Here is a 25,116-nt window from a genome sequence, read left to right on the forward strand (position 1 = left end):
GATTTCTGTCATTTTTACGCCAACGTGGCTCATAAGTACGCCTTCTCCACCCCGGGCTACTTCCCGTACTCTACTCTGTGGTCCAGTCACACTGAACTTTTTTTAGTTTCTTTGATGTGTTATCACTGCCTCCTCAGGGCTCGCTGCCCCGGCCCCCTGGCCTTCATACCTTCTATACTCTTCTCTCTCTGAAACATTTTCTCCCTGTCCTTTACTCTTCTTTACTTCTACGTGTTTTTAAAGTCTCAGTTTAAAAGTGACTTCCTCTATCTAGCATTTCTTGTGGGTATCCCCATATCACTCTGTTCTCCGATTATAGCACTTACTCTAACGTTATTGTCATGATTTATTTGTTTCACCCACTAGAATGTAACTTATGGAAGGGCAGACCACGCCTCGTTTTGCCCACCACTTTATCCCTAGTTTTCTGATGCATGATGTCCATTCATGAATACCTGCAATTTCTTCCTCCTCCTGGAATACCCTCTTCCTGTACCTCGCCCTCTCCCTCAGCTGTTTGTTAGTTACCTACACTTTCTTCAAGATTCAAGATACGGCGTGAAAATCGTCTCCTATCTACAACTTCCCTTGATGCCTCCACGTGATTTTGAATGCTCCTTACACTATAATTTCAGCACGTTTTGTACCTCCCTTTACGTAAGAATTTTCAAATTATTGTGCAGCTATCTGTCCACATGTCCACTTTAACTACTAAGACTGTAAGGCCATTAAGGGCACAATATGTATTTTATTTATCTCTGCGGCTCAGCGCATGTCCCAAAGCCTTAAACATAACAAGCACTCATAAATGTGTTGAATGGATGATTTAAATCAATGGGATAAAATCTAATTAAATTCGACAAGTACTTGCCTCTCCTACTCATATAATCAGTGGGACCATTTTACTGTGTATAAAGAAAAATACGATAAACATATTTACCCATATCTTCATCAACAAATAAGTCATCATTAATAGCAATGTAGTTCCCTATATAGTCATGTCTGAAAATAATGGAAAATAATTCATAAACATGTATCATCGTGAGCTGGGCTCATCTTCTCTGGATCGTTCCAGTTTTAGTATGTGTACTGCTGTAGCGAGCAGCTAGTAATGAGCTTTGGCCTGCGTTTTTATGGTTGTTTTGAGGTCTCAAGATGAGACGAGGCAAAGGTTCCTTCTAAACTGCCCTAGTTACATAGCTATGCAACCCTTGGTCAGATTTTTCAAAGAAACTGTCCCTCTGTAGTTTTCCCATGGAATCATGAGAGTCCAAATAATAACAGGAATACCATAGAATAATGAACACTTCCTGAAGAATCCTAAGTGCTCTTCAGACCTTATCCAATTTGTGCTTTTAATGTGTCTGCATGACGGACAGCTGCTACTCTGCTATCAGAACGAGAAAGCAAATAATTTATATCTTGCAAAACGTCACTCGATGAATAAATCGTGAGGTCATAAATAGAGCCAAGTTTTTATTTTGTTTCGAACCAGGGTCTCCCTCCAGACCCGACTTCCTGGGTCCAAGGTGAAGCATATACTGTTCAAGAGAATCGATGGCTTCCCCATGCTTCCAAACCTCTGCACCTCCTCAATTCTGTACTTCAGAATAAGCACGAGAGATTCCTATCTCCCCAAACTCTCCTTTCTCGTCCAATGCAGACTAGAAGCAAGGGCCCAATGATCACGTCCTTCCCACTCATCCAACTCTATTTTCAGGCGACTAATCCTTTGGTCCACTTCCTCTTCTGCCCTCCTCACTCTGCATCCTCAGCCTTCCTCATAGTTCAGCATCACCAGCCCATCTCTCCTCGCCTATCCCTTCTCTAAAACTCAAACCTATCCTCTATCCTCTTTCTCTTTTATTATTGTTCTGCTCTCCTGTCCTCCTCATTCGTTCTGTATTTTCTCGTGTACTGGTCTCAATCTCTATGCGTTCATTTCCTTTCTTGCTCATCACTCTTTCTTCTCTAGCATCTCTTCCATTTTCTCGCTGCCTTTTGCCCATCCGTATCTACTCACCATCATGCCGTTCCTCCTCTCTTCTTTTTTATCTACTCCGCTCCATTCTTTCCACAATCACGTGCACTCCCATCTCCTCTTCAAACTCTTCTTTTCATGCCCTTTATTATGTGTCTCTCGTCTATCAATTCCTTAGCTTGGGCTCTATTCTCTCCAAATTCTCTTTCATGCATTATAACCATTCATACGTCTATTCTGTCCTATTCTCTTTTTCAACATTTATGTCTAACCTCATATCCTTTCATGGAGTGAGGAGAGGCGTCCCTCTTCCTTTACAAGTAAAACTTTTACTATAGTTTTGACACCAACTCCTTATGGTTTTCTCTGCAAACTTGATGCTGGCAAAATCCTGTATCTACTGTATTTTCAATCTTTGTTTTTCGACTAGCCCCATTCGGATATTCCACAAATATATGCCAGTGTCTCCATTCAAAAAGATAACAATTATTTCTTTTATCCCTGAGTGTATCTATTATACATGCATCCCTTTCATTTTCAAATGAGCTCCCAGGAAGTATTTTCTACGTTTACTGTCTCTACTACCTGTGTGTCAACTCCTAAAATAAAACAGTGTATATGAAGGACACCAACGTCTTCCATGTCACCAAACCGAATACATACTTTTGATTCTCTGTATGAATCGATCTCTCTGTAATAGCCAACAATGTTGTAGAAACGTATAAATAATAGTAAAGACCACGAATTTGCAGCTGTATTGCCAACATATGAATGCTGCCTCAACCATATACTACCTAAGTGATCTTGGAAGGAATAATAGTACCCATCTCATAGAGTTGTTGTGGAGGTTATATAATTAGAATGATTAGAACAGTGCCTGGCACAGTGTGTTATAATGATATTAACTATCGGCCTTATTATGCTATTATTGGTGTTATTATTACTGATTGCTCTCATTTTTTTAAACCTTTTACTCCTTTTGTATATCAGTCGAAATGGGTTAGATTAATACGCAGGAACAAGAAATTCCTGAAATCTCCATGTCCTAAAGCAACGAAGGTTTATTTCTCACTCACACGGTCTATCTCAGGTTGTGGGAAGGTGCACTCTTCTACGTCACCTTCAAGAAGGGACACAGAACCATAGAACCAAGGCCACCTGGCATGATGCTACCCACTGTGGCCGGGGGAGAAGGAACACATGGAAAATCATGTACTAGCCCTTAACAGTTTCCCATCCTCCCTCAGAAGTGACACCTGTTATTTCCACTAACATTTGGTTAGCCAAAGCAAGTCATTTGTCCTTGCCTAACTCACGGCTCAATGGAAGCGCAGTAGCACCATGTACCTCGGAAGTGAAATGGAAATACCGGAAGCAGCAGTATTGACTACGACACGTGGTTTCGAGATACTGTACACTAGCGGGTCTGTGAAGACCTTCCTTCATTTTCTTCTTTGGTGACCTTCACAGTTTCCTCCTTCTCCCTTCTGCCTTAATGACAGTGATGCTACATGACATGACAGTGATGCACACTCGACATGATTTCCTTATCGCTCTACTTTCCCGAAGTGATCACATCCATTCACACAGTTGTCCCAACATACTGACAATAAGTAACTTTACATTTCTAGCTTGTGTCTCTTTCCTGGTCTTAAGACTTGAATATTCAACTGCTATTACACTTCTATCTCTGAATGATCTAAAATCTTCCTAAGCTTACCTTATCCAAAGTTAACCTCGCAGGTTTACGCTATCTAAAATGTCTCCTAACTCTCACGTGATCTACCCCAGCTTGTACCACCTTCATTCACTCACGTTACTTGGGTACCTACCACCTTGACTCCTCTTCGCTGTCATTCTGACCTTGGCTGTTTTTCTGCCTGTTTCCTTAGCGTATCTCCCCTTCTCCATCGTAATCCACTGCTCTGAATTAGAACTTCACCAATCCTCACCTAGACTACTTAAGCTGTCTCCTAACCTATTTCCCTAATTCCAGTCTTGTTCCCTTCAAATGCATTCTTTACACAGTCAGTAGAGCATCATATATAAAATAAAAAACTGACCACTTCATTCTCTTGCTTATAATAGACTCTTCCATTTTCTGCAACTGTTCACTTGGGTTTCTCTGCCTAGAATGTCTTTCCCCTCTCCTCTCCACTTTAATCTACAATTTTCTTGATTGCATTCTACTTATCTAATAATATAAAATGAATACTAATACTAATAATCATGAGCTTAGGTATTGCCTCATCCGGGGACTCTTTGTTCAACCGGACCCAAAAGAACAATTTAGATGGCCCTTTTTTTAAGTTAAGTATATTATGGCGACATTGGTAAATAAAATTATATAGGTTTTAAGTGTACAATTCAATAATACATCATCTATATATTGCATTTTATGTTCCTCTCACAATTACCCTTATCTTTACCATTTCTGTTAACATTTCTATGATTATCTATTAGTCTTTCTTTACTATTATACTATGATTATCTTAGGGACAGAGACCATGCCTTATTAAGGTTTGCATACCCAGAACTTACTCCAGGACCATGTATGTATTAGGAAATCAAAACATGTTTGATGAATGAATAAATAACTACTAATCATCTTTCTTCCATCTATAATTTATTTCCTTCCGGTATCCTTTCCTACTTCTCTATGTCTTTTCTTTCCACCCATCTACTGCATGATTTTCCAATTTCTCCTTGTTTCTCTTAGGATATCATAACATATAGCCTCTTTATTTTACTTCATCTTCTCCTTTATCTTCTCGACTTTTCTACTGTTTCTCTCTTTTCTTATATTCTTTCCTCTACCCTCTTCTCCTTGTTAATCAATCAATCTCTTTCCCCACTCTCTCTTTATACTTTTATATATATAAATATATATATATAAAAAACATATTTTTGTGTATATATATAAAAATCTGGGAAGAGATCAATAATATAAATATATATGTAAATTTTATTGACCTCTTCTCCAGATTATTCTTCCTTTCTCCTCTCTTCTTCCCACTTTATTTCTTTTCTACATCATCATGTTCTCTACTCTATTCTCATTTCTCCTCTAGTCTCTCAGGTCCTCTTGTCTAAATTCTACTTTTCTCTTAAGTACCTATTTGCTATCCATTCTTCCTTGGCCATCTTTTTGTCTCTCAAATTATTTCAGGAAAAACATCAATATATAGTAAATTGAAAATAATAAAGGAATGTCATATAGGCATACATCAATGTATTCACCACGCATTTACCAGGTATGTGTTATTTGAGCTTCATTTTGCATATTCCAAATAACAAATACACGAATTTTAAATGCCCACAGAACCTGCCCTGAAGACTTACATTTTTCTCTTAAATAAATGTTCACTCAGTTACTTAAAATCGATATTAATTAACGTGAGAGGGAAATTCAGGAAGTGACAAAAAAGCATAAAAAAGAACCAAGAAAGTTTTTAGTCTTGGGGCAAAATCAACATCTAATAACTCTAATGATAATAATGAGTCATGATAAACATAAAATTGTGATGATTTTTCTGCTTTTGGGGTAGAAAAGTATGATATATTTCTTAAAAGTATAGTCCTTTACCTACAAGGCAGATCTCATAAGCCATCAGCTGATTTCATAAGACTGTCAGAAGAATTGGCAAGAAATATCAAAGTGATGAAAAGCAAAGACCAACAACCAAGACAGCTCTATCCAGTAAAACTATCATTTAGAATTGAAGGATAAAGAGTTTTCCAGAAAAGTAAAAGCTATAGGAGTTAATCATCACCAAACCAGTATGGCAGAAAATGTTGGAGGTACTTCTTTAAAAAGAAGAAAAAAACGAGATCAAAAATGTGAATAATAAAATAGCAATAACTATATATCTATCAACAATTACTTCAAATGTAAATGGATTAAATGCGCCAATCAAAAAATAGGGTGGTTGAATGGAGAAGAAAACAAGAACTCTACATATGCTGCCTACAAGAGACCCACTTCAGCTTAAAGGACACACAGAGACTGAAAGGGATGGAAAAAGATGTTTCATGAAAATGGAAACAAACAAATAAAAGCTACGTACTTATACCAGACAAATTAGACTTTAACACAAAGGCTATAGCAAGAGACAAAGAAGGTCTCAGTAATCCCACTACTGGGTATTTACCTGAAGAAACCCAAAGCACTACTTCAAAGGGACATGTGAATCTGTATGTTCATTGCAGCATTCTTTACAGTAGCCAAGATATGGAGGCAAACTGGGCGTCCATCGATAGATGACTGGATAGAGAAGTACTTATATGCAATAGAATATTACTCAGCCATAAAAAAGAATGGAATCTTGCCATCTGCAACAACGTGGATGGACCTGGAGGGTATTATGCTGAGTGGAGCAAGCCAGACAGAGAAAGAGAAATGCCTTATAGTTTCACTTACATGAGGAATCTAAAGAACAAAATAAATAGACAAAACAGAAACAAAACCATAGATACAGAGAACATTTGGATGTTTGCCAGATGGGAGCAGGGTTGGAGGGCTGGATGAAAAAGGGGAAGGGATTAAGAAGTACAAATTGGTAGTTACAAAATAGACATTGGGATGTAAAGTACAGCATAAGGAATATACTCGAATATATTGTAATAGCTATGCATGGTGTCAGATTGGTACTAGATTTATCAGAGTGATCACTTTAGAAGTTACGAAAATGTCTAATCACCATGTTATACATCTGAAACTAATAGAATACTATACGCCAACTTTAACTGAAAAATAAAAACATATATTTTTAAATGACATAGTCTTAAGTTGCCTGGAAACTATACACATATCAAACTCCTCAGCATTCCCAGATGATGTGGCATTACGTATACGTTGCCACAACTCATATTTATATCTATAGCATTGTATGTTTCAGAAAATATCCATTTGTTTCTTATAACTCTTCATCATAGGAGATTGTTGCTGCAGTTAAACCTTAGGCCTGTTCTTACTATCACAGTGCTCATGTCTGTGTATACAGTTGTCAATCTGTGCATTTAAGCGTCCTTGACCAAGTCTATGCCTGTGTGTTAGTCCACATGTGTCTAGGAGTATGCCCACATTTATATATCATGAACATACGCCTCTTTGTGTCTGAGCATGTTCATATGCCCGACTCTCCATATGTGTATCTATAATATATATGTCTGAGTGTGTATACCTGCAAATGTGTTAGGAAGTATACACCTATATGTGCATTTGTAATCTGTAAACGTGAAAGAATTCCAATGGATAGCCTAAAATATGCTGCATTCAACCCCGGTCCTAACCCCAATATACTTTAGATGAGGGTACCACTCTCTGACCTCATCGTGTAGAGGAGGGTTCCATTGTCCACCAGTCTGAGCAGCTTGTTAGGTGTGGTCATGTTATGGGCCACCGATTTCTTGCCATTGTGAAAGAAGGTGTCAGGGGTCCAGATCTTACTAGCCAGGAGATTGTTCAGTGGAAGGATCTTCATGGGTCCATCAAATTTCAGTCTTTCATCATGCCATGTCTGTCGAAAAAATACATCAATGGTGTACTCCTAGGGACAAAAAAGAGAGAGAAGAATGTCTGAATAGAGTTCTGGTAAGGATCCACGGTGTCCTTAGCAAAAATTAGTTACCTTGCAATATTTCATCTGATGCAGAGAAGCAGCAGTCTATTCACAGTAGTTCTGGGTGAGTATGGTAAATGATTATGATTGGAAAATAATGCCATGGTGACTCGTAAGTACAGAGATAATATATCCAATGAGATTTTGCTTAGGAAGGTCACCGCCGACACTGCTCTGTGCATCACACGAGTTAACTACAAGACCTTATAAAAAGGCAAGAGCTCCCTTGTCTATGCAACGGCATGTCTAAGAACAGATTCCTTACCTTGCCTCTTCTGCTAAATGATGTCATTCATGTGAACATCAAAGGCCAATATAACGATCACGTTTCATTTGAGCCCCGAAATAACAATATGTCTAATTAAAATCTTATTATCTTCAATAAATAACAAACTCTTACAGATAAATAAGATAAAAACAAACACACAAATAGAAAATTGGGTAAATGACATGAACAGAAAATCATGAAATGGATAAAAATAGTGGAAAGATTTTTCACTATTACTATTAATATAAGCACAAATTAAAATAATCAGTGTTTCAGGTTTTGGTAACAGCAGATTAAATCATTTGCATATTCCTTCTTATAGCTATTATTTATAAAATTTGAATTAGAAAATACATAGAGAGACAGACTATTTGAAAGCAATGGGGAGATAATGAAAGTAGACAGAAACTTGAGGGAAATTTACCCCTGAAAGATGGTAGCAGGAATGGGTTAAAATTGTGTTTGTGGATTTTCTTTTCTGAAGGTGCTCTCTCGAACCCTGAATTCACATGATAGATACCACTGCCTTACTGGTTCAAAGTTGTAGACAGTCTGGAAACTTAGGGGTAAGAATCCTGGAAGCGGGACACAGTAGAGATGGAACTCCAAATCTGGGTATATACTCTGCCCTAAATCCTAGCTGACCACTGCACTATACACATGAAGAAGACCTCACATTTAACAAAATGCAGGCGGAAACAATATGGGAGTCCTCTACTAAATGACACATGAAAGAAATGTTCTAGGTGATGTTTGTGAGTTTGGCAGAAATCAGAAAACTTGCTGGCTTAATACCTGAGAGGACAGAGCTCATGGATGGCGAAAGAGCTGAAAATTCCTGGAAGCAGGAGAACCACGGAGAGAATGAGTCCCAAAATCTGAGTACAAATTCTGCTCAAATCCTTGACTGACTGCTGAACTACACAAGGCATGGGAGACACCTCTAGGTAGGCGGGTAAAATAAAGCAGCAGCCAGAAGCTGGCTTAAAATCCATTAATGGCTTCCAATCATACCCAGAATAAATACCAATATCCTTTCTTTGTCTAGAAAGCACTTCATAAACTGGCCCTTGCCTCTTCTCTGATCTCTTCCTTAACCATTCTTCCCTCTACAGAGGAAGAGCAAAGGAAGCACTTCCTGTCTAAGGATTAGGAGATTATATAGTTTACTGTCTGAACTGGAACACTTTTTGGAGAGGATGCTTTAAAAGTCATTATACCACGACAACAGGTATAAACCAGGACCGTGCTAGGTAAGAACCTAGAACTAGACCCCCACATAAAATCAAGATCCTGGACAGCCTCAACCTCAGCAAAAGGGTTAATTAGATCAAACAAACTAGAGAAAACCAGTCTACAACATGATAATTCAAAAAGGAAACTGGTCTATCCAAGCATGGGGTCTGAATGGAGAGAGGTTTGGGAGAAGTATTTCTACTGAAATTTAGCAAACTCAAGCCTAATCTTACATGGATGGGATTGCTATCTAAATCACACTTTCTGCCTTGTTTGGGGCTTATAATCTAAGAAATTAACATTAAAATTTGTCGAAGGATGGGGATACTTCTAGACCGACTCACAAAAGCAAAGACAAAAACACTCTGGAGGGACACGACCACAAATAGATGCTTGCTGGAAATAAGCCAACGATCCACGACAAAATGCCTAAGGAAAGTCATGAGGGAGAGTCAGCTGATACAACATATAACTGAATGAGACCCCCTCCATGAACTTAACATAATAATGAGACAGATATTATAAAGAACCATAATTAAGATGATAAAGACATCAAAGGAAAGATTGAGAACATTAGAAAAGATTCAGACATTATGGGGTGAGCGCAAGAAAAAACACATTTTAAAAAGGTCTATTTGAAGTAGACTTTCTGTCAAAGAAAAACAGGCATTGAAAGTAAATGGATATGTTACATAGAAGATTAGATAGATATCACTGAAGAGAGATTAGCGAGCTAGAATATACATGTGAAGAAAAATTGCTCAGTGTACATTTCAGAGTAATAAATGATTTAAAAAGCATGAAAGACTACGTCCCATGGAGGATAGAAGGTCAAGGTTCGGCATAATCTAATAAAATTCTAAAGTTAGAGAGAAAACGGGAGAGAAACGATATTTAAAGTACTAACGGATGACAGTTTTTCAGAATTGCTGAAATATATGCATTCTTAGTTTCAAGAACCATAATGAGCTGTGAGCTCAATATAATAAAATAGATGCAAGCCAACACATAGTGCATTTGAAGAGTGCCAAAGAGGAGACCTTAAAAACACAACAATAGAAAAGGCATATTACCTACAAAGAAATAACAATTTGGCTAAAAGCAGACTTCTTGAAATGAACGATAGAAGTCAAAAGAATTCTATAGCCAACTAGATTATCATTTAAGAGTGAGGTCAAAATAAAGATAATTTTAGACAAAATAAGTTTTTCTCATGGCTGGTTCACTCGCAGTATTCAAGTCTCATTCGAAAGTCTCCATATCAGAGAAGCATTCTTCAACCATCTTGTCATAAATAGCTATCCCCCTTCTCCTTAAAATGCATTCGTTTTCTTCATGCATTATTTTGTCAGATGGCACTGACAAAATATATTTTTATTTGCTCACTGGTTCTTTCATTCCACTGGCCTGGAGGCTCCATGAGAACAGAGACTTTGTTCTGTTTGCTGCTGTACCCTAGCACCTAAAACTCTACCTGGCATATAGTAGCTGTTCTATAAATATTTTTGAATAAAGAAATGATTGAATGAATCCTTAGGAAAAGAACTACGAAAAGTTCTTCATATGGTTAAAAATGAAACCAGCGGGAAGACGCAGGAAGAAATAGTGAGTGAGCCAAGTGTTGACAAACTTATGGGCAAACTAAACAATTAATGGCTCTCTACGGATGATAAGAAAGACTATAAAGACAAGGTGGAACAAATAACTAGAGCAAACCAAACAGAAGGGGGGAGTATATTAGAGATGAGAATAGAGATATTAGACTTTAGGTCAAGTACGTATGTTAACATTTAAGGGAACCACTAAAGAATATACTAGAAATAGATGTAAAACTTACAATACAGTAAAGAAAAACTAGAGAATAGAGAAATCCTAGAGAAGGCGAGAAAAAATAAAGCATAGAAAAACATGGGAAAAAGAATACATAAAATAGTAAAAACAAAATCAATATATTCTAAGGATGAATAAACAATGTATCTGTATGCTATGTATAAACAAAGTCACACCTCAAGACACTTAAAAACATATGTCAAACATAAACATACATTTGGGCATATAAATAAAGTGGTAGAACGATAAAATACAGACACAATGGACTGTAGGACAAACATTTTTCTTTGGGATAAAGTATCATTACAGTAAAAATATGGAGTGTCTCAAGTGGAAAAAAATTCTAAACTTTTATATATGGATAACATAAACTCAAAATACATAAGGCACAAATTGAATTACAAAGAGAAAGTAACAAACACATAGACTTTCAACAGATGAAAGAACGATTAGACCAACAATTTATATTGTTGAAATATGTGAATAATCACCTTGACAAGCATGAGCTAAGGAAAACAGACTTATCAACTTAACACTTAGTAAAACTCACTATTTTACCAAAAACAACTACATGCTAAGACATAAAGCAAATCCCAAGAAACACGCAAAAAAAATTCTTTATCCTATAGACCACCTCCTTTCAATATGAGACATTAAATTAGAAATTAATAACAAAGTATTATATTTGGAAATTGAAAAGCCCACTGAAAAATTTTTTTTGAAACAAAGAGGAAGCCACAAAAAATATTAGAAAATACTTAGAACTGAACAACGATGAAAACGCTTTTGTATGAAATCTTGTAGCAGGTGTCTCAAGTGGTACTTGGAGGGAAATTGACAGCCATAAAGAAGCCTTAAAGATATCCTTAAGAAAGAGGAAAACCATAAGCTAATCTATCTCAAGAAACCAGAAGGACCACAGAGTACCCCACGGAAAGCAAAGAAAAAGGTGATCCAGACAAAAGCGAACATCAGTGAAACAGAAAACTAAACAAACAAACAAAAAAAGATGATGAACAAAACCAAAACCAGGTTGCTTTAACGACACTAACAACAGAGAAAACTTCTGATTAAGTTTAATTAAGAAAAAGAGACAAAATGAGGAAACAGTCGGGGGTAGTGGTAGAAATATAGATTAAATAAGTTTGGCAAAATAATAATAATAATAATAATAATAATAATAATAATAATAATAACTTTTTGAAGCTGAGTGACGTGGAGTACATGAAGTTCCGTTAAATTATTTTCTCTACTTTAGCATGTGATCAGTCAGGGGCTTTTTATAGTTAAATATATCAGACAATGGTGGCTTGAATCGGAGAAGTAGCAAACGAGATGCTGAGGAATGGTTTTATTTGGGAACAGTTATGAACATAGATACAAAGAACCAGAAATAAAATAGTAAAACAAACCAAAAAAAATGTATTAAAAACATCATTATCAAGCTTGATTCTTCCAAGGACTGTAAAGATGGCCTAATATCAGGGGGAAAAACCCATTGATGTAATTAGTCACATTACAAATTAAAGGGAGAAAATCATGCAATTGTCTCAATGGAGGATAAAAGAGAAGTTTGTAAAATTTCAAATCCATTCAGAATTACACGCACGTGCGCGCGCACACACACACACACACACACACACGCCTCTGAGAGAACTAGGCATGTTCATTACCATTCACCATCATGTGTTCGGCCTTTCTAGGAAGTCTTGCAAAAACCTCCATATTGTGAGTTTTGCCTGCCTAAGTTAAGAGCCAAAACTCAAAGTAGTCTCAGCCTTTCTTGCAGTTAGAATCAAACTAGTGACCTAGGTATCACAAGTTACACACACATACACACACACACACACGTAGAATATACCCATGAGAAACTTCAAAGTGACAATATGAGGAAACAGGATCTGCATGCAGTTTCTACTTTTGCTGATGCAGGTGGTCACAAAGGCATCTAGTCTTTAGTGGCACAGATCGGCCACTAAACTCATCAAAGATCCTTAACCCCAAAGGTAAACAAGAAAATGCAAATAAAATCAATTAGGCACCGTGTCATACCCATCAGAAAAGCAAAAATAAAGTGTGAATATACAAAGTATTAGCAAAAATACAGAGAAATGGATCTCTTACACACTGCTAGTGGGATTAGAAATTGGTACGACCCATCGCGAGACTAATGTGGCCCTCTCTGAAAAAAGGTTAATATGCGAAAACCCTGCAACCCAGAAATTCTATCTGTAGGTACACATGCTATACAAACTTAAACATGTACAAGAAGATGTGTACAAGGATATTTTGGTGTATCATTGTCTTTTAATAGTGAGAAAAAAAACAAAACAAATAAACTGGAAACAGCATAAATGTTTGACAAGAGAACCGGATGAATGTATGAATAAATATTCATACACTGTTAACAGTCTACAGCAGTTAAAATAAATGAAATACAGTTAAATGCATCAAAAAGAGCTTTAATACATGGTTGGAAGATAAGTTATAAAATGATACACAAGGTCTGATGCATTTTGTATAATTTGAAAACATGAAAGCCACTATTTGCTACTTATTGTGATATTTGCTATTGCATGTGATTTATACATCCTCAGGCATTAGTCTAGAGCATGCATGAAAATGACAAACATAGAAGCCAAATTCATTATTGTGACTGTCCCTGAGCGAGGAGGGAGAGAGAGAAATGGGTTCAGGATAAGTTACCCAAAGGACTTCAACTGTAGCTTTAGATTTAAAAAATAACAATAAAAGAAATATCATAAACTTTTTACGATTAAAAAATGTTGCGTGAATGGTCTCCATTTTTTAATATATTATCAACATAGTCAAAACCATTGGGAAACTCACAGCGTGATTGTTTGCTCCATAAGCACACCTCCCGACCTTTGGCCAAAAGCAATTCAGTTTTGACCTGACCATTCTCGGAATGCAATGAATTTCTTCCTTGCAAATCGACCCCTTGTATACTCTCCGAGGATGACTGCCTCCAAATCGACAAATGAATTCTGTTGTTTTGTGAGGCATTTAAATCAAATCTTCCAGATAATAAGCCTAAGTCTGTCTCCTGGGAAAGACACTTAATGTATTTCCTACACTGGGTGGAGATGATACATAGCACTTGGGGAAGAATTTCTGGCTTGGTGTTAAGAGTTTGAATGTCTAACTGTGATGCTGTGCGGTGTTTCAAATCAGGCTCCCAGAAAGGGCCTGCAAGGCTGATTTCAGTTTAACGGGGTCCGGGGCCAACATACTTGACAATTCATTACACTAAAGGCACCGTCGTTTGTCCCTTCTCTCCGTCGTTCTCTATTTTGGATAATCACAATCCATATGCCTGTTTTAGTTGCATTTAGCCCTTGAAATTGTCTTATTAGCTGTTTATGTGTCTTGCCTGTCCATTTTACATAACAGCAGCCAGGGAATTCCTGGTCATGGAATCTTAGGCAAAACCCCGCAGACATGGACCATCTTTCTATGCCGTATCTGGGAATATGGTATCCTATGAGATAAGAGACAAGTGACAGCCTAAGAGGCTTTCAAATTAGACGAAGTCTCTGTTCCATTCTATGCCCGAGATCACCAGTAAGTGAGGGCTTGAAGTGAACATCGCCATTTTTTCCGAAGCGAGAGAAGAGACAGGTGTAATAACTTCCAACCCACTGCCACCAGGAAAGAGGTCTCTGCGCTACTTCCTTTTTAATGAACACCATTTTTTCCCCCATGTGCTGTTTGAACACTCCGGTAACTTTGCATGAGTTTCATAAGCAGTCGTCAACCCAAAATATATGCCACCTGAATCTGTTACCAAGAATTATGATTATGATGTCTTTTATGAGTTCCCATTCCCAAGCCTCCATTTTATTTTTCTCATCAAGCTAGATTGTTAGTTCTCGTATTGTATTGTCTAATTGCTTCACTACCTGGCTGTCAATTGTATACCCTAGGAAGTTTATCTGACGACTGGCAGCTGGCGCTTCTTACCTAGCAGGTACGTAAGTAATTAAAGCATCCCTGGGAAAAGGGCGAGGTTGACAATACCTAGAACTGGCATTTAAAGTGTTCTGACTCTATTAACATTCCTACTCTTTGTCCTCTTTATTTTCTCACTAGCGTTATCAGTACATTCAGACAGGTATTTGTTGAATACTGAACTCGGGACCCTGGGCTCTTGTATCACTGTCATGTTCAAGGACCAGGACACAGCCTGGGGCCTTAGGTTGAGAACTAGAATGGAAGCTTTGTCAGAGGTGGTTTGGACCAGGAGAGGATCCAAATTTTCTCTCAGCTGTTACGTTTTTTTTCCTCCCAGCTTTATTGAGGTAGGATCAACAAACAAATTATCTATATTAGGTTGTACTATGGGATTTTAAAACATGCACACCGTGATGATTTAATATACATATGCATCGGGAAACGATTACCACAATCAAGGTCTCCTCTCGGAAAATATGAACTGTTACCTTGCTACCTTCTTTTTCAGAGATTGATCGTATGTATAGTGTGTCATTCTTAAGCCAGCATCCCACTTTCTCTGCATTTGAATAGAAAGGATCTTGGGGCCCCAGGGAAAACTTCCATTTGCCAAGAGCCACCACTCATTGGCAAGGAATGGACAAGATCAGCGTTACTGTCGAGGACATATGTACCCTATGACCACAAAGCTCCATTTATTACAAATGGTTAACACAAACCTTTCATTCACGATGCCTATTAAGTCCCTTTGGAACCAGTTTCCAACTCATGTCTTATAAGTTTCTTTCTTTATCTGACTTTCCCCTTAGAAAGGTCTATTAGCTAGCGTTCAGCTTTCGCCTCTGCCCAATTCCCTATTGCCACGGCTCCTCATTCTCATGGATGGAGAAGCCACCAAAACTAGTACCTCAAAGCTTGGGGCCATCAATTAGTGACTCATGAGCTTGCTGCTCAGCAGTGTCTCCTGAAGAAAGCTATTTCTACACTCTTTATTTTCAGGGCTTGGTGCTAACGTTTCATATCATCATATCAACAAACACAAAGAACCTGTATCAGGTCTTGGGCCAGGTGCTGGAGGTACAGAAATGTACCTGACAAATTTTTAGGCCTCTGAAGAACTTTCAGTCAAATGCAGAAACACGGTCATAATTTTCCCCTCAAATTTAATTTGCTCCATCTCACTCATTTTTCCAATGTGAGAAACAGTTGAGAGTCTACCAAGTGCCAAACATTGAATTAATTAGGCATTGATGGTACTGAGATTAACAAAACAGAAATGGGCCTTCACGCAGCTTTCTGTCAAACTCAGGATCTATGTCTGTGGGAGTCAGTGTTTGACCAGGGAGTGCAATGGCTGCAAAGGGTTCTGGGTAGCACTGGTTCAGTGCTCAAAATGGCACCGCAGTTTACCCCCTTTGTAAACAAAAGACTGTCTCTATTTCCTTAAGAAAGAATTCTGAACCAAAACTCTGTTGGCTGGAAGTGAGTGAAGAACCCAGACAACATGAATTTTCGTCGACTTTTTTAAGTAGTCTGTGGTCTCAGAGGAGCCCATGTCCTTGCTTCAACTAGCTGCTAAAAAGTCTGATGCTTCACTCAAACTCATCCCTGACCCTGGGTCAACTGCCATAGTCTACCAAGTAGTACATGAAGAGGAAAACTTTTAAAACACCATTAATGTGTTTCCCAGCCACCGTGATCAAAGCTAGTCTGCTTTTTGACAGAACGGAAGTACAGCTAAAAATAACCAGAAATTTATTTGACTGAAGCCTGATGTCCCGATTAGGAAAGAGCCATTCTATTGCTTCTGCTTAATCATGAGGGAGAAAAACAAACAAGCAAATATGACCTGAAACTTCAAAAGAGATAGAAAGTCTGTGTTGTTCAAAATGTCTCCGAGCCTCTGAACACCCACGTGTGCCTACCTGGGTTGGGAACGAACAAGGAGAAGAGCCGATTTGGGCAGGGGCTGTGTGTGTGTGTGTGTGTGTGTGTGTGTGTGTGTGTGTGTGTGGTACCCCTGCATTTAGGTATGTATTTGCACATGTGTGTCTACAGAGTGCCTAGGATAGCATGTGGGCTGTTTGTATTCTGTGCGTGTTTTCTTGAGCACATGCACATTTTTCTGAATGTATTTGTGGATGATGGTTCGCAAGAGTGAATGTGTATGTGTTCACAGAGTAGCTTCAGATAAATGCTTTCTTATAAAAATCCTAATCCATCACTGTTCGCCAGCAATGCAGAGAGAGAGCTGCATATCCCTGGTGAATCTGGTTAGCCCCAATGGCCTATGAGCTCTCTTAATGTAGGAGTCCCTAGAGCCTCGTAGTGCAGGGTTGGGCTTTTAAGGAATACCTGTTGAATTACTGGCTGGCAACTGTTTTAATGCATGCCTGGATCTGAAGCTGTGGAAGTTAACAGTCAGCAGGTTGATGAACGCAATCTAGATACACAGGCTTTCTTGCCACTTCTGAGAGACCTGTCTCCTCTGTCCCTTAAACGTCAAACATGCCCCTCACTGAACTCCACTTATGTGTCAAGTACTCTGTGAAGTGCCAGAGAAGCCATGAAGACTTGATACTTGCCCTTGAGGACTTCAAAGGAAGTCTACTACATCTCTATAACCTTCTCTTTATTGTAAACTTAAAAGACAAAGTTTGGGCCTCTACCTTCTCCCTGCCTGGCCTCACAACCACTCACAGCTCCCTGTCCTGAGAACTAGCCTGCTTTTTCAACTGACTCCTAGACCTTGCCTGATTGAAAGAAGAGCCATGGCTAAACCAGCTCTCAGCCTCCGGTCCTTTCCCCCTTAACCATCCTGTACAGAGGACCAGATCCATCATTCTAAACCAATACATATTTTTACTACCCTACTCGAATCCACTCAGTGGTTCTACATTACCCACAGGGCAAACTGTATCATGTCAATGCACAACTGTCTGCATTTACCCAACAAGTCTAAAGAAGCCTTGGGCCCTGTAGGCAGTAGGCTCACTGGAGACAGAGATACAGAAAAAAACCTAAGTAGTGAACAAGGATGTTTCATATTTTTTTAATATATTTTTTCTGATTTTAAGATTTTTATTTTCAACAAAGTCACTCATTCGGCAAAGAATTATTGAGCTTCTAATAACTGCCAGGCATACTGAACGGATAATTGTTTTCGTTTCCATACATAATAATTATTCAATCAATACCTAATACTTAGTAGGTATCGATCAGGTGGTCCATTAGCATGCGATCTTCTAGAGTCTCAACTCTTCACTGCGTTCTCAGCTTTGGCAGCAAGGGAGAAGAGCGGGAGAAGGGGAAGTCTACGCAGATGACTCGTGAGTCGCCCCCTTTCTAGCTCTGCTAGGCTCTGCCCTAGTCCTTGAACCTGCTCCAAAGGTCTCCCATCGCTCACATGTGTAGAAAGACCAGTTTCCAGAAGTGGTTTTGCCTCTTCCTCCCAACACTTCGTATCACCCTGGTCAGTTCGTGTCCCCAATGACTGTCCCCAGGGTCCGTTTGCAAAGAATGGACTTCTTGGAAGATATCACTGGCTGCTTGACTGACAGTCCCCACCACGTGCTCTCCTCACGTGACCTCTCTGTCTTAATATGCACGGCGCTAGCAAAATGTGAAGGAGGCTGTCAGAGAAAGTTGCATTGAGAATGGGGAGTCGAGTCGATTTTGCAAGATGCATTGTGGAAAGAAGGAAAGTAGATTCCTGATGGGGGTATATGCTTTATATGTGAACAGATGGGGTGAGACGGGCAAGGGATGGATTTGGCTGAATGCGGGATGGTGAGGGTAGGAATTTATCTGAGACGAGACCTCCACAGAACATAGCTATAAAGCCCTGCTATAGGAAAACCCCGATTTGTTTTCTTGGATCTGTTACATCATCTTTCGCTTTGACCTTAGCAGGAATTATACTTACCATGTCAGTGTCTGACACAGGGCCAAAACTTGTCACATAGATGTCAGTCTTCACTTCGGTCACTGCATCTGGGCCAAAGAAAGCAGAAAAGCAGAGCGTCAATGAAGCCCGCTGCCTTAGCTCAGAGAGAGACGAGAACAGTACTCTGAATAATGACAGCCAACTTGATACTTCTGACAAAGGACACTTGATGCAGTCGCACGAAAGCCTCTGAAAAACTCTCACCTGTACTATTTCTCCACCGAGAACACACTAGGTACAGGCACAAAGTCCATCTGTTTAGTTATCATTGAGAATGACAGCAAAATTCCCAAACTCCAAAGCTTAGGACAGCCCTTAGAGATCCCAGGCCTGCCCACGTGCCGGGCCCCCACACCGTGATTACCTTTACCTGTGCTAGGTTACGAATGTTCCAAGATCCACATCTCTTCCGCTTCCGGGAAGAAGGGACGATTGCCCTCCCACTTCCCTGCCAGTGTAAAGTAGGGGGCGGTCATGTGACTGGTTTGGGTTGTGGGAGGAAGCAATATGTGTCCCACCCTCGCTGGAACAATTAATGTCCCATGCAAGCCCCTCCCTGCTACGGTCATAATGGAAACACGTATTGATGTGGATCTACCGTTAAGATTGAAACAGCCTGGATTGGTGACCAACACAAGGAAGACAACAGCCCTGCAGAGTTGCCTGGATGTATTACAGACTTTGTATGAATGAGAAATCGACTTCTGTTGAGTGTTTTTTGTTGTGTTACGTGACTTAGATTTGGAGAGACTAATATTACCTGATACACTCACTTTACATTTAGTTTTCTTTCTTGTCTGCTTCCTACCTAACCCAAGAGACCCGGAAGGGCGGTGTTTTGTTATCTCTGCATCCTCAGTACCTAGAAAAGGAGCCCATTACTCAGATAGTGCTCACCGAACATTTTTGGTATAAATGGATGAATCTCATCACATTTTCGCCAGGTTGGGAAATGATACCCAGATAAGTGAAGTTATTGTTGGGTCGCCGGGAGGGAGGGCTAAACAGATATCAGCCTGGGAACTTCTCAGCCTGGTACGAGAATCCAGACTCCCGACTGAGATAGAATCCAGATGCTCAAGTGACTTGGGCCCACCCTAAGGCCCTGGCGCCACTACCCTAAGAGACTCCGGGCCCAATTAACACTCTCTGATCTGGGCTTCAAAGTCCCATTCTATACCCTAGCCCCACAGAGCCCCATAAAAACAACACCCTCCTGTCCCAGGCCGTGACTTCTCTGGCCCCTCTCTTCTCAGGACCAGTGAACCTTGCCCGGGAGCCCTCTCCCAATAAAGGCTTGCTTTTAAAACTTCTTGGCATGTCCCACATTTACCTTAGTTATTACACTTTTAAGCTGCTCTTTTCCTGTTTTTTTTTTTTTTTTTGGTCAGCGCTGTTTACCCTGTTTCAGCCCAGACTAGCACACCTACTCCAGCATCCCTCAACTCAACCAGAGCATAGAGAAGCCCACTCCAGCCTAGCAAACGCCTCATCGTTACAGTAAATTCAAATGAGTCCCACTCTAGCCCAGCACACTGGACCCAGCAGAGCACACCAGAGGCACAGGCAACGCCAACGAAGCCCATACAAGGCTTGATGTGTGTGTGTGTGTGTAATGAAGCTGGTTAATACAGTCCGTGGCTCTGTTTCTTTTCCCTCACGGAGAGGCAGGGACTACATCCACCCCATCTTTAGCATATTCACTATATCCATCCAGTCCCAGGTTCCGGCCCAGATATAATTTTGATCCTATTGACTTCTCACTTTCCAGAACCGTCCCTTAGACTTAATACACTGTTCTCTCAATTAAGTACTGAGTAATACTCGAGGCCACTGCACACATCCACAAACATTTCATTTTCAGAAGACACTGAGTATCATTTAATAATAATCAACCCTATAGTCAGTTCATCAAAATGCACAATTTACTCCCAAGCTTAATCAGCAAATAACATGTCTCCGAAACTAGAGCTGTGTTTTAAATAGTTAGGCTCTCATCTAGAGCACAGGCTTCCCTCAGAGCTATTTCTGTGCTTGAAGATGAGACAATACTTCAGAACTCTAAGCATGCCCCCTAAAGACTTGTCCCTTCAGATTCAACGTCAAGTTCATTGGCTGGAGAAGCATTGCACTTCCCCCAAGTACATAAAGCAAAAGTAATTACTTAATGGGAGAGAACACAATTACATTGGAATCTAATACTCCAGGCTGCAGATAGTTAGACACGCGACTCCATTCGAAAGCAATATAATGGTAAGATAGTTCATGCGGCCTGAAAACAGGGGTCCCAGACAATAGCAAAAAACGGAAAGACGGATAATGGTGGTAAAGTCAAGTGGCAGGAGACTGCTCTAGTTCCAAAAGGAGAGTGGAGTCGCCATAGGTAGAAACGGAAGTGGCTATGACAAATAGTCTTGGGCTGGGATGGGAAGGCTCAGCTTCTGGATCTCTGCCCTTGACTTGCTAAATGCGTGAAAGAAGTCTGTTTTCCATTTGGCTGCTCCCTTGTACGATGAGGATTTGGGACTAGCCAAGTTCTGAATTTTCACTCTATTGTACCTACGTGTTCTGAGTGTAGGGCCAAGCAAAAAGTATCTCACTTGAGATGTCCAACGGCGGCAAGAGGCAAGCTTTCTCCGCTGCCCGAGGAAGGCAGGAGGTTGTATACAAATGTCCCGCTCCCCCTCTCTCAGCACTGTTCACTTTCATTTAAAGAGCATCCATTAATTGTTAATAAGGAAACAGTGTGGGGAGAGGCTACTTCCCAAAATTAGGGCCAAGCCAAGCTTCAGGATTTTCCCTGGCTTTATGGTGGGGAAAGAGAGTTGGGAAGTTTGGCGCAGTGCACTGGACACCAAACCCCTTCTTCCACCATTTCCGTCCTGTCTGGAAAGAATCTGGCAGATAAGAGAATTAGAGGAAGTGGAATAAAATTAAGGGGAGGGGGAGAAAAGATGGGAACAGGGATGAGAAAGGAAGAGGAGAGAGGTAATTAGAAGAGGACCAGAGGGAAAATAAAAACAGAAAAGATGAACAGGAAGAAGACAAGAGAACAATGAAAAATACAGTGAGAAGAAGAAATAAAACTAATTAGGGAGCTAGTGAGCAAGAGCCAAGAGTGAGAGAGAAAGAAAGCAAGAGAGAAAGATGGTAAGAGAAAAAGCTAAGAAGTAATGCTCTTTTCGTCAGAGGACCCAGAGATTCCCCCGGGGACCCAGAGATTCCCCCGGGCAGTGGGTGTGGAGACAGGATCCTTACTCGTAGTGGCTGCCTGGGGGATTTCTGGGAGTCACAGGGCTATTAGGCATTGCTCCAGGGTTCCACACAGGGGTCACAAACCCCAACAGCTCAATCCCATTTCAGAGTTGGAAATCCAGGTGCTTTGGAGCAGGGTATGTGACGAAGTGCCCCGCAGAAGTATGGCACAGTGGCAAAAAAAAAAAAAAAAAAAAGCATGACTACCCGGGTGTGAGTTTGGGTTCTGCTGTTAACTCTTTCTGTGCCTTTTGTCTCTTAACTTCTCTGTGCCCGTTTCTTCATCCGGGAAACTGGGATAATGACGGCACCTACCTCAGAATCACTCTGAGGATTTAAAGAGATGTTATTGATACCAGTAATTAGAACAGACCCTGGGTTCAGCTGCTGCTCCTGCTGCTGAATACTATTCCACAGGTGAGATGACACGAGCCACCCATAATGCCAGGTGGACCGAACTCACCCAGAATTCCCACCCACCACTACGGAACCTCTGTGTGAAGGAATGTGGGGGGTGGGGGAGTTTGCTATTTCATTTAAACGAATATTTCATTTAAACGAAAAGACGAGGCAATTAGACTAAAACTAGATGACACTTTAGAGTCTAGCCCCTGTTTACAGCCTTCTCAGAGAGAAATGTGAAACATAAATTAATGCGTAGATAAGAGGGATTTTTATCCTTTTTTTAAACAAGTGTTTTCTGATGTTCTTTGGCTCTTTATTCGCTTTGGGGGCCCAATTTCCTGCCAACATTATCCTCTGAAACTAAACGTAAAAAGAATTATCTTTTCCTTTTGCAAATTTACTGTGGCACTGAAAGTATTAGAAAGCTCCTGTATTTATACAAACACACATGCCCTTAGCACTCAGTGGGACTCCCCTTGGTGAGGAACTCATAGACCCGTCCCTATATCATTTCTGCTTGCTTTTGATCTGAAACAAAAATAAGTCGATAAGTAATCACTGTGTTCATAATGAATATGTTGCTCATAGCAAACTGTATTTCCTAGGCTGACTTCAAAGAGACCCTCTTCAAAAACTGTCACTATTCTCCTCTGAGCAGTAACCAGAGACCAGAGCAGGTTCCCCAGCTGTAGCACTCACGTAAATACATAAACACATCAACACTGGCCTCAGCGCTGCCCTCTGGAACCACATGACAGAGTCTGCTTCTTGTGTGTGAGATTTAAAGACCTACGGAGATTGAGAGAAAGTGATCGTGGTTCTGCTTTGTCTGTTCTTGTTCCTTTCCACACTAAATAATCAGACTTCCTTCGACTGTGTCTCTCCTCTTTCGACCGAGCTTTAATCACCCTCATTCTCCCCCATTCACTTTCCCGTGGCTTAGGTCCGATTTTTTTCCTGACACTCCTGAAACATGTTTTGCGGTAAAAGTCTGTGACAATTCCATTAGAGACAAGGCTACAGATGAATGATATATACCCCTTTATCTCATCATAGCCCATGATGGATTCTTCGGTCCTTCCCAATGAGTAGCAAGGCTTTGAGGATTGGGTCTTTGGCTAAAAAAAAATGACTCCCTGACTTTCCTGTTTTCTTCTTTTCTGATCGCTGGAAATTTTGGACAACAGGTGCTTCTTGTTGTGGACACTTCATCTTGAAGAGAGACTAAGCTACTGAAAATGAGCTCCCGTGTGACTGGCCGTAGGGGTCTGCTGGCCACATGGACTTAAGAGACTGGGCTGCAGTGAGTTGAAGACAGGTTCTCAGAGATCCCAGAGCTGGATTGCTCTGTGCTCATGTTAATGGCCTTTCCATTTGTCTCGGACAATCCTTAGGGACTAAGATACTGTAGATAATCAGTGACCTGCCCCCAATAGCATTAATCACAGATAAACTCTCTGGAGGAATCACTAACAGGTGGCTTAAGGAAGCGGAAATTACAAGAGTGTGTCACAAGTCCTGAGCTCTATCGAAGCTCTGCAATCAACTCACACCCCCCTTTGTGGGCTCTTTGGGCAGAGATCACAACTTTTGACATTTGGTAGGCTAGACTGTCACTATGCTTATGCTACTCCATCTAGTGTCCAGTACTTCGAATGTCCAGCAAATCTTTAATAGCCAGCGGCACAAAATGCATGTTTATAACACACCAGTAAAAAATACAACAAGATTTAAAAGAGATCACAATTACCACCAACTTAACTACCGTGGGTTCTCATTAATTCCACTATTGCTAGAATCTTGACTCTCCCAGTACAGAACAAAGTTCACAGCCTGTTTCCCAAAATTCTTAAGAATTTCCATCTTAATGAGGCCCCAAAATATGCCTTTCAGTCCCAAGCCAGATACAGTTGGTAGGCAATAGACAATACTCAGGTCACTCCATCCTCTGGTTCCACAAAAACACTAATTCCTACACCATTGCCCCCAGCATCTCATCGCCCTCATTATTATCCCATGTTTTACCTGGCATTTAATACTTAAATTGTAAAGCAGCAGCGATACATTTCAATTGTCAGTTCAAATGGTTATATTTATCTTTTACTCATTCTAGATGTTTCCCTCCTCCAGCCTTTCCCCTACACCTATTATTTGTTACCTAACTCAATACTCACCCAGAATGTAATATAAAAAGCATTGAATCCTACTTCAGAAGCTCACACTACAAGCTCAAGCAGTTCTACCAACAATGAGACCTTTATCGCCTCGAGCCTCGGTTTCCTTATCTAGAATATGAAAGGTTTCAGCACAGAGATCTCTAAAGTCCATTTTAAAAATATTATATAAATCTTTGCTTTCCTGGTTTCTAAGCCCAGAGTAGTTCAGAAGCACCAAATAAAAACTGAAAAGATAGGTCCAAGTAGCAAAAACAAGAAATAAGCACTAATGTAGTAAAGAAGGAGATAAAAATAAATAATATCCAGGCTTTGGTCCATAGAAAGGAAATACACAAAATGGTATTTTTGACTTTTCTCAAGAAAGGATGCCGTGCTCGGCACTCCCAATGGCATTACTATAGGTCTATAGAAGCACCTTCCTA

General features: G+C 40.0%; 1 protein-coding gene across 1 annotated transcript in view; it reads right to left on the bottom strand.

The window, feature by feature from the left end:
* GABRA3 (gamma-aminobutyric acid type A receptor subunit alpha3) overlaps positions 1–25,116 on the bottom strand; it is a 191,575-nt gene that overhangs the window by 66,747 nt on the left and 99,712 nt on the right. The window contains exons 4-5 of the mRNA XM_036226811.1: positions 18,837–18,904; positions 7,310–7,530 (exon numbers count right to left, since the gene is read on the bottom strand). Coding sequence (XP_036082704.1) covers positions 7,310–7,530; positions 18,837–18,904 — 289 coding nt within the window. The remainder of the gene's footprint in view (positions 1–7,309; positions 7,531–18,836; positions 18,905–25,116) is intronic.

The sequence above is a fragment of the Rousettus aegyptiacus genome, unplaced genomic scaffold, assembly GCF_014176215.1.
Source record: "Rousettus aegyptiacus isolate mRouAeg1 unplaced genomic scaffold, mRouAeg1.p scaffold_m13_p_9, whole genome shotgun sequence".
In the NCBI taxonomy this organism is placed as follows: domain Eukaryota; kingdom Metazoa; phylum Chordata; class Mammalia; order Chiroptera; family Pteropodidae; genus Rousettus; species Rousettus aegyptiacus.